Raw genomic sequence first — 9,456 nt, forward strand, 5'->3', positions numbered from 1 at the left:
CTCAACCAATTGGCATTGTAAAATGTAAATCCTTTAACACTCAAACATCCATCTTGGCCTATGACAGTTCTCTGTGTATTTGTATACTGCATTTGTTTTCAGGAATAGCCAGATTATTATTATGTATAAGACAGTGCAGTATCATAGTTTCGCAATTGAAAACTCTCTACAATCACAACATGGGAAAATTCAAGTACAACATAATATTTGTAATTTTATTGACATCGAAACTTGCATGATATTTTCTGGATAAATATTATTTAATTTATATGCGAACTCTGCTTCTTGGTGATGCTTCCTCAAGCAACATTTGACATATAGTATAATTCTTAGTAAAGAACCAATCATTAACATCAATTGTGGAAAGGTCTGAGAACTTGTTTTGAAACAATTTCGTCTACTACCTCAGAACTCTGTTTGAGCTTAAGAAGAAGTTCTCTTCGCCAGCAACTGTGGAATGCAGCCTTCCTGCAGCCCAACCGTTGTTCAGTGCTCGAACAGAAGCACGAGCTGGATCCCCTGTTACACAGCTTCCCTCAACTTGTTTTTCGAATTCAGCAAGACCACTTGCCTTTCTTTCGTTTTTTCTCTTCCTCTCTTCATCTCTTTCCTTCCTCAGCCAACTCTCCACTGTTCTCTGCAAATTCAATTCTAAAACAGTTAAGCAAATAAAAGAGATGAATTGAATCCAAAATACAATTGTAAGTTATCAATTACAATATACTGTAAAAGCAGCCATTATCAGTGACATATATGACCGAAAGACTAGTAATAAAAATTTGAAGTTTGGATGTGGAAAGCTACCATCAGTGATAGCTTGCTAATCTCCTTAACTTGATTCATTGGCATTGCCAATTGCAACTTTCCATGAGCCACATACACCTGAGACCACAAAAGAGAGAAGACGATGAGAAGCATTTACAGTAATTGGAATAATATAGATTTAGAAAATAATTCTTAAAAATTACTTCTAAGGATGGAACCAAGACATACAATATGAGATGGCCAGTTCTCCAATCCATCAAATATATGGGTAGCATAGATAATTGTAGCACCACGCTCTTCACATTCCTTCTTCAGAAACTTGAGGAGATCAGCCCTCGCTAGTACATCAAGATCAACTGTGATCTCATCTAGAAGAAGAACCTAGACAAACAAGAAATTGGTCTTGAGGCAATTAAACTTTTCAACAATTGTACAAAGCATCAAGACAAATGCTTGAACTTAAGCACGATGAAATAGATCATACCTTGAAAGGCCTGAGGAGACCCATACAAATTTGAACACGTCTTCTCTGACCATCAGATACCTTATGCATTCTCCATGACAAATCAATATCTAATACCTAAACTATCAAGAAAACAAGAAGGAATTTGAATATCGGCAAAACAACATAATATCCTCCTTGAGCAATAAATAAAGTAGTAGATACTCATTGCATTTTACCTTGATTAGTTCAGCTCTTCTTTGAGGATCAGTACCTGCAACTCCAAATATCATTTTCTCTGCCGAAACATCCATTTGTATTGGAACCTCAAACCCTGCAAAAGCAACCTCCCTCCTCCACTGCAAAAATGAAAATAGCTCCCTTCAATACAATAAGAATTCCATTTGACAAAAACCAAAGATTTAAGTTCAATTAAAGTTATAAAGCAACTTCATTAAGAGAATTAATATATTTTATTTTAAACAAAAAATTATCTTGAACCGATTTCAAATCATCAACAATCAAATTAATAAACTTGCAATGTTTTTTTTCCCTTTACACATGCAATACATGTTTATTAATTCTTGAACCGATTTCAAATCATCAACAATCAAATTAGATATATTTTTGAATTAAACAAATAATAGTTTGTAAAGATTTTATAAAGGTGAAACCTCTCCTCCAAGGTAGCTGAGATCGCCAGAGGAGGTCAAAGCGGTGTCGTGGAAAGCAGACCTGCCAAGTACTCTCACCATGTGCGGCTCTACCATGTGTTTTCCTCCAAGGATCTTCAATATCGTCGTTTTTCCTATTTACATACATATCACTGAATTAATGGCCAATTCATTATTAGCCCTAAGTTAAGAAACTGAAATTGGGGACAAACCGGCGCCATTCGATCCGACGAGAAGGCAGCGATCTCCAGCATTGAGAGTAAGTGAGAAATCGTCAATCAATGGAGTGGAGCCCGCCGGTGGGTGACCGTCGATTCCTGGATATGTGAACTTCAGTCCGTTGATCTCCACCGTTGGTTTTGAATTCTCTATCACTGCCATCTTCATTCACCTGACCAAGGATCATAACATATCTTACACGGTGGTTTATAGATGACAACTCCATTAAAACGCCCCTGCCATTCACGGTTTCATTAATGATAAAAATATTATAGACGTGGCGCTATCATAACCGTGTGATTTCTCGTTATTATTATTTTAATATTTTATCAACATTAACAAATAGAGAATTGAGTTTTACTCTCTTCTGATTCTTCTTCGTCTAGGAGCTCTCAAGAATGGCTGCAATCTACAGTCTCTACATCATTAACAAATCGGGCGGCTTGATTTTTTACAAGGTGTTATCTCTATCTATCTTTAATATTCTGCTCTGATTATCGAAATTGAGCGATGTTTTTGGTTAAAATAATTTGATTTTGTGGAATGAATAGGATTATGGATCAGCTGGACGAATGGACACTAATGATAGCTTGAGAGTGGCCAGTTTATGGCATTCAATGCACGCGATCTCTCAACAGTTATCGCCGACTACTGGTTGTTCGGGCATCGAACTCCTTGAAGCGGATACTTTTGATCTCCATTGTTTCCAATCACTTACCGGTGATTTTATTTGACTTACTATTCATTTCTGTCTACCTTCTTGTTTTTGTTTGGGATTTAGTTTTGTTCATGAAAATTTATGGAAGGAATCAAGGAATAGAATTTTGGTTGACGCTAAATGTACATTCTCCTGTTCTCTATTCATCTCCACTTCTACAGAGAAATCAGTTGAGTGTGAGGAGAGAAATTAAGATCCTAACTTCTCTTCCTTGTTTCCTGTTAGAAAAGTGTTCTCTCGGAGACTCAAACCAAGTGTTAGGTTTTTAAAGTCTGTTATTCTGAGAGCCTCAAATATATGGAAAACGAATGAAAAGTCAGGCACCGCTAGATTAGTTATAGTTACCTGCTGCTAGTTGAAACGATTATATTAAAAATTTAGAGGATTCGCTAAAACTACAGTAGCATACCCTATATGCATTTGATCATGTACACCAGGGTAGATTTTCTGTGTAAGACTCTGTGGGGAGTTAACTAACTTTAACTTAGGGGTGAGAGGTCATACAGTTATGATGTACATGGCACTATGTGACAGTTGATGTCAAGTGTGATGCTTAGAATGAGGCAGGTGAATTCAGGTGTGACATGTAGAATGATATTAGACTAGTAAGCTACGAAATGAAGAATGACATATTTCTCTCACAGCTATGCACAATTATTATAGTTGATGATTCTTGGCATGATTTGCAATAATTGACACTTAAGAGTATTTGACACTTGTGTATAAACAAGGTAGAGTATACCTTATTCAATGATTTTCTTTGCTTGCTCTCTTTGTAATTTTTAAATCTCTAACTCTGTAGCTAGCTCTTTGGAACTTTTTCTCATGGTAGCAGAGCTATGACTAATGTTCAGTTGTCATGGCAAAATCAAGAAACAAATCCCACTTGTTAACTTATATAGAACAACAGACACAACAGTTGCATTCACAGAAAGTGGAATCAACTAACACTTGTACTCAAAACACTTTTAATTCAGTGATTCCTGAAGAGACATGAAGATCTTAATTGATTTTCTCGGCTTAATCTCAACATGCAGGACTATTTATTTCTTTACTGGGCTTGTTTGCTTTTTCCTCTCAGTTCCAAAAATCTATTCCTATGGTTATAGGAACTACCAGACCTGATTCCTCATTACTTCAATATGTTTTTGTCATTCCCCTTAATCGTGAAAATTGCAAGAGTCCGAAAATTTGTCCTGGAGATTATCATGTCTTGGGGACTTGATGCCCTATCAGTCCAAGATGTTTTTGCCTTTCCCCTAAATCGTGAAAAATTGCAGATGACTTGAGTATCACTCCAAGACCTAGATTAATACTTGCTATAAAGCCAATAGGATATTATTGTTCTTGGACTAGTCATCTGCTCAGAATGGAGAACTTGGGATTTCCATAATGAATACTTTGCTCTATCAAGCCATATAGGCATTCTAAGGATGGAATTTTAGACTGTAGCAAACAAGTATCAGAAGAAAGAAAGGCCCAAATTCAATAAAAATTAAAAGGAATGATTAAGAAGGTTATTGAAACAAGATGCTGCCATATAATTCCTAAGAAATAAATGGAAATAGCCACACCAAGAGGAAAATTGAGATTGAGCTAGGAAAAATGATGAAGATTTCTATGTTTCTTCTAACACAGTTTGACCATTCTCTGATCCAACCCCTGACAAGATCTATATGATCAGAGCATCTTGAGTAAGAGAACATGGGCAATTCTCAAGTTGTTAGAACTGGAATTCATCTTAAAAATTACTCATGGTTGTCTGACTTTTTCCTGTGTTTTAAATTTGCATCCTAAGCTGTGGGATGCGAGCTTTATCTTGTGAGCAGTATGAACGTGGAGAGCCTGCCAAACCTCACAAGTGGTGGTAATCTGTTGCTGCACCAAGAAACCCTTCTGTTATAATTGACTTCAGCCAGCTTAACAAGGTCTGTTTCTGCTTTTTCCAATTGAGATTGCAGGTGAATACAACCTTGTTTGAGCCAGGAGAAGTGCTTATGAAGGGATGTTAAGTTTTCATTGTCCCGTGACTAATTCCTCGATAAGTCATTATCTCTAACCAAGGGAAGGACTTGGGATTTCTGTACTGTATTTGTTGCATTTACTTGAAGAATCATTAGTTAAATTGTCCATAGAAATCTAGGAATTTTGTTATCCTTCAATTCATGACTAATGCCCCTTAACTCTTTTTTCTTCTTTTTAACTGCTAAAGTCTATTCTTATACATGTGACCCAATTTGAAACATCCCATCAACCTGTTAAATGTAATTTATTTTTTTAAATGTTTTTGGTTGTATAGGTTTTTGCTATACTTTCATTGATCATTGAGAGATACTGAAGGGGCGTATTTCTTTTTGAGTGTGAAGAGTTGACAATGTTCTTCTGATGCTGGAAGGATATTATCTATTTTGTTGTACAGGGACAAAGTTCTTTGTGGTCTGTGAACCTGGAACGCAGCAGATGGAGAGTCTTTTGAAAGTTATTTATGAATTGTACACAGATTACGTCCTTAAGAATCCCTTTTATGAAATGGAGATGCCCATTCGATGTGAGCTATTTGACATCTATCTAACCCAGGCTATACAGGAGGAACGTGTTGCCTTGTTAGGGCGATGAATTGTCCATGAACATTGATCTCACTTACAATATTTTGTTATGTAATTTTGACTTGTTATCTTTGCAATAGCCAGAAACTCAAGCTTAGTTCAGTTGTACAATTCCCAAACCTTTTTTTTTTTTTTTTTAATGGGTAAGTTACAATTCTCAAACTTGGTCATAATACAGGAGTAAACTCCTGAATCTGTTTTACCATTTACAATGAAAAAATAGATGCAGCAATCATATTCTCTAACCATGGAGAGGCGAAGCAGAAGGCCTATGATAAGTAGTTTTTTGACGATTCGAATGAATTTGGCGTCTTCTGAGGTGCTCTTTTTGAGAATAGTTTGATATGTTTCCCGATTCCTGAAGTTGTCCTAATACTTTTACCACTTCATCCATTTCTGGTCTGTACCTGGCTTCTGTGGCAAGGCATTGAAGCGCAAGTGTGGCTGCCCTCTGGGCTTGAATCAGGGAAAACTGGCCTTCAAGTCGAGGATCCATAACACGGAATATTCTACGTTTGTTGATCAAGTAAGGTTTTGCCCATTCCACAAGGTTGTGCTCTCCAGATGGCCGGTTTTTGTCAATAGCTCGTCGCCCAGATAGCATTTCCAGAAGAACAACTCCGAAGCTGTATATGTCACTCTTGGCACTCAAATGACCTTCCAATTAGACAATGAAATTATTGATCAGACTGACATTCCTCACTACTGCTCAGTATATTCCGATAACAATAACTCATCAGCAGGTCCCGGTGGAAGGCATCTTTGTAACAATTGAACAATACCGTTGACTCGGTAAAGCTGTCTCTCTTGAGACTGTTTGAATGATTGTCTCCCTTCAGGGTTTAATTGAGCTGAGCCAAACTAAGTAGTGTTTGACTTGGGTTCAACTTGATTAGCTTAAGGGAGAGCTTGAACTCAAACTTGTCAAACTGGTAAGATCTTGGTACAAGCTTGAAACAAGAATGATTGACTCGAACTCTATTCAAAAAATTACTTTACAACTATTAACTTTAAAATACTATATTTAAACCCCACAATTTATATATATTTATCAAAAGCATGAAATTCATAAGATTCTAAAGTTCAAAATGCAAGATTTTAAATTTTTAAGAATTTATTGATATCTTACTTGAACCGAAAATGAGGTCGCTAGCTCATCAAATTAGGCAACTTCAAGTTCAAACTCGATTCAAGACTTAAAACTCAAGCCCAACTCGGCTTTAATCGAGTTGAATCATGACTCAGTTCATTTACACTCCTTGTATTCCTCCCTGTCTTTCCAATCTTCTAAAGTACAGAAAATATAACAAAAGGTAGAAGTACCTGAGGCTAAATACTCTGGAGCAGCATATCCATAGGTTCCCATGATCCTCGTTGACACATGGCTTTTGTCACCGGTTGGTCCATCTCTGGCCAAACCGAAATCAGAGAGTTTGGCATTGTAGTTCTGCCAACATAGAGGAAAAATATCAGCAGTACAGCAAATAAATTCTGATGAACCTTAGACCAGAGTGAATTCAATCAACTTATGGAAATGTCATTGAAAGATTTGGCCAAGTTGCATACCAAATCAAGCAAGATATTCGAAGCCTTGAAATCGCGATATATAACTTTCGGTTCAGCACTGTGAAGAAAGGCAAGCCCCTTCGCAGCACCTAGGGCAATTTTCATTCGGAGGCTCCAGGAAAGAGGCTGGAAATGTGATCCCCCTGCTTCAACATAAGCAATAATGCTTCATTCTAAGATATGTAATTGAATACAATGTCGAAAGCAGCAGAAACTATATAGGGATATGAAAAACTTACTCCTGAACAGATGATTTTCCATACTACCGCGAGGCATGAATTCATATACCAGAAGTCGATGCTCATCCTCTAAACAGTAACCAATCAACTTCACAAGATTAGGATGATGGAATTGCCCAAGATAGTTAATTTCTGTCTGTATGCCCGAAAACATGAATGAGGATCAATATGATGCCTTAAGTGAGGTACCAAATAAGCATATTTGTTAAGGGCATTTATATAGTCCCAGTTCAAGCAATTTGAAGCTGATCAGTAACCGAAACTTGAAACTCACCAGCCATTCCTTGTGACCCTGATATCCTTCTCGGTTAAGTCTCTTCACCGCAATTACCATGCCAGTGCCAGGCTTGGAAGCAGCGAGCGAATGCTCGTCGACCCAGCCCTTAAAGACTGAGCCAAAACCGCCTTCTCCTAAGACACTATCAGGCCGGAAGTTTCGGGTGGAGGTCCTTAGGTCACTGAAGCTGAAGTTCTTTATATTAGATGATTGCAAGATCTCACCCTCACTCCTTGGGGTTTGAGGTATAGAAGGTGAAGAGAACTTGCTACTAGAACAGCTTAAGTTCTTCCCACCTCTTGAATTCACTTCTGCAGGAAAGGAAAATTTAAGGGAGTTCGTAAAAGTTAAATCCAAATTAAAACAGAGATCACAAACCCCTTCCACTTAACACTATAAAAATGTTAGAAATCAGCACACTGAAAGTCTAACAAAAGCACAAACTTAACATAGAAAAATACAACATCCATCCACGGAGAAGAACACTAAATCGGAAGTGTTAATTCTGCTAAGCAATTAAACGACTCTTAAACATAAAAATTCCTAACAAATCTAATAACAAACGAATCATATTAACATGTCTCGCCAAATGACCAAAATAACATCCATCGAATCAGAAGATGAAGTTGAGTACATTGGTGAAAATTATCAAACATCTCATAAACTTTATCTACAAAACGGTCAATACACAATCACAATCCAAATCAATATAATAACTGACATACCTGTATGAGAAGGACTCTCAGCCTTGATCCGGTTGCTCCAGCAGACTCCCATTTACACACAACAAAGATCCTATTAAAACAAACTGAAGCCAGAATCCCAAATCCAACAGAAGAGAGATCACTTCCTTGTTGGGGATGAGATTCTTTCTGGGTAGTGATATTTTCAACTTCAAGAGTAGATTTTGCTTGAAAACTTGATTAAAAGATAGCTCACAGCGCAAGAAAAAGAGGAAAAAAGTGGTCTTTCTTATTGATAGTTGTGTTCATTTTTTCTTTCTATTTGTTGTTGGCCTTTTAAGACCTCTTAGCCAACCAAAGACAAGTTGACTTGGTTTCTTTCTTGTCTCTTTGTCTTTTGTCACTCCAGCAAACAACCGTGAACTGAAACCATACTTCATATTTTTACAGATGTCTTTAATTAATTAAATAATTAACCATTTAATTAGACGATTTTTTTGTCAATGACAATTCATCCCATCATCATCATTATTCGTTGTATTGTCTCTTTCTGTGGCTGCGCTGATTCTGGGCCGTCGGATTCCATTATAATGATTAGAGCTTTCGTAAGATCCTCAATTATTTGTCAAAAGTCCATCAGAACTTTTTGCCACAACAGGAAACTGATTAATAACTGGTTCTTTCCCTTCTATCCTCCACGTGTACGCAAAATATTCTCCACATTTACGTTTTACTTACCTGCATCCCAATAAACATTACTTGAAATTTTCTGAAATGTTTTATTTATTTTTATACATAAAAAAAATAATTTGGGTGTAAATATATTTCCATCTAGTTTCGGTTAATAAAAATTATTTTGATATTCTATTTTTAATTGTTTATATTATTAATAAAAGAAGTAATTTAATTATTATTTTTATCTTAAATATTAAAAAATTATTAAAATAATTTTGATTTTATTATAATTATATTTTGATTTATTAAATTTTAAGATAAAAATAACTATATTTTTAATTAATATAATAAATAATATAAAAATATTTTAAAGTAATTATACTTAAAGACATTTAAGTAAAATAATTTATTAATATTTTTTTATAAATATTAACTAAACATAATAATTATTTATATTTATAAAAAATAATAATAATTTATACCTAGTATTCTTCCAAATGATTTATTTTCAAAGTAATATTTAAATCTTGATAATAAATCATTATCCAAGTGAAACATCTTCTAAAGGTTATTCCGATCCCAACTAATCAAA

The 9,456-nt window shown here is 35.7% G+C and overlaps 3 protein-coding genes across 5 annotated transcripts; 1 reads left to right on the forward strand and 2 right to left on the reverse strand.

Annotated features, from left to right (window-relative positions):
• Positions 1-194: 194 nt before the first annotated feature.
• Positions 195-2,268, reverse strand: LOC123217037 (ABC transporter I family member 20). The gene is made up of 7 exons (XM_044637778.1): positions 2,094-2,268; positions 1,882-2,015; positions 1,447-1,566; positions 1,250-1,345; positions 994-1,146; positions 805-882; positions 195-637 (listed from the first exon to the last, which is right to left on the reverse strand). The coding sequence occupies exons 1-7, from the start codon at positions 2,266-2,268 to the stop codon at positions 401-403; spliced, it is 993 nt and encodes a 330-aa protein (XP_044493713.1). The 3' UTR covers positions 195-400.
• LOC123217044 (trafficking protein particle complex subunit 4) lies at positions 2,257-5,526 on the forward strand. 2 transcript variants are annotated; one of them, XM_044637790.1, is made up of 4 exons: positions 2,257-2,394; positions 2,487-2,558; positions 2,652-2,820; positions 5,238-5,526. In XM_044637790.1, exons 2-4 carry the CDS (start codon positions 2,499-2,501, stop codon positions 5,432-5,434), a joined length of 426 nt encoding a protein of 141 aa, XP_044493725.1. In that variant the 5' UTR covers positions 2,257-2,394; positions 2,487-2,498; the 3' UTR covers positions 5,435-5,526. The 2 variants fall into 2 exon arrangements, with proteins under 2 accessions (XP_044493725.1, XP_044493733.1); XM_044637798.1 differs by lacking the exons at positions 2,257-2,394; positions 5,238-5,526 and adding exons at positions 4,617-4,685; positions 4,780-4,950 and having other exon boundaries at positions 2,409-2,558.
• On the reverse strand, positions 5,413-8,538 carry LOC123217020 (receptor-like cytoplasmic kinase 176). Of its 2 annotated transcripts, none has more exons than XM_044637759.1 (6): positions 8,232-8,538; positions 7,504-7,817; positions 7,230-7,365; positions 6,991-7,136; positions 6,748-6,871; positions 5,413-6,081 (listed from the first exon to the last, which is right to left on the reverse strand). In XM_044637759.1, the coding sequence occupies exons 1-6, from the start codon at positions 8,281-8,283 to the stop codon at positions 5,666-5,668; spliced, it is 1,188 nt and encodes a 395-aa protein (XP_044493694.1). In that variant the 5' UTR covers positions 8,284-8,538; the 3' UTR covers positions 5,413-5,665. The 2 variants fall into 2 exon arrangements, with proteins under 2 accessions (XP_044493694.1, XP_044493701.1); XM_044637766.1 differs by having other exon boundaries at positions 6,991-7,133; positions 8,232-8,534.
• Positions 8,539-9,456: the final 918 nt, after the last annotated feature.

This window comes from Mangifera indica, chromosome 1 (assembly GCF_011075055.1).
Source record: "Mangifera indica cultivar Alphonso chromosome 1, CATAS_Mindica_2.1, whole genome shotgun sequence".
Lineage (NCBI taxonomy): Eukaryota > Viridiplantae > Streptophyta > Magnoliopsida > Sapindales > Anacardiaceae > Mangifera > Mangifera indica.

Coding starts and splice junctions, on each gene's coding strand:
- LOC123217037 (XM_044637778.1), bottom strand. CDS start 2,268: ATGAAGATGGCAGTGATAGAGAATTCAAAACCAACGGTGGAGATCAAC. Junction 1,346..1,446: donor GAAGAGCTGAACTAATCAAG/GTAAAATGCAAT, acceptor TTGATAGTTTAG/GTATTAGATATTGATTTGTC. Junction 1,147..1,249: donor GTCTCCTCAGGCCTTTCAAG/GTATGATCTATT, acceptor TTGTTTGTCTAG/GTTCTTCTTCTAGATGAGAT.
- LOC123217044 (XM_044637790.1), top strand. CDS start 2,499: ATGGCTGCAATCTACAGTCTCTACATCATTAACAAATCGGGCGGCTTG. Junction 2,559..2,651: donor GCGGCTTGATTTTTTACAAG/GTGTTATCTCTA, acceptor TGGAATGAATAG/GATTATGGATCAGCTGGACG. Junction 2,821..5,237: donor TTGTTTCCAATCACTTACCG/GTGATTTTATTT, acceptor TTTGTTGTACAG/GGACAAAGTTCTTTGTGGTC.
- LOC123217020 (XM_044637759.1), bottom strand. CDS start 8,283: ATGGGAGTCTGCTGGAGCAACCGGATCAAGGCTGAGAGTCCTTCTCAT. Junction 6,872..6,990: donor CGAATATCTTGCTTGATTTG/GTATGCAACTTG, acceptor CTATGTTGGCAG/AACTACAATGCCAAACTCTC. Junction 6,082..6,747: donor TCCAGAGTATTTAGCCTCAG/GTACTTCTACCT, acceptor TCTAATTGGAAG/GTCATTTGAGTGCCAAGAGT.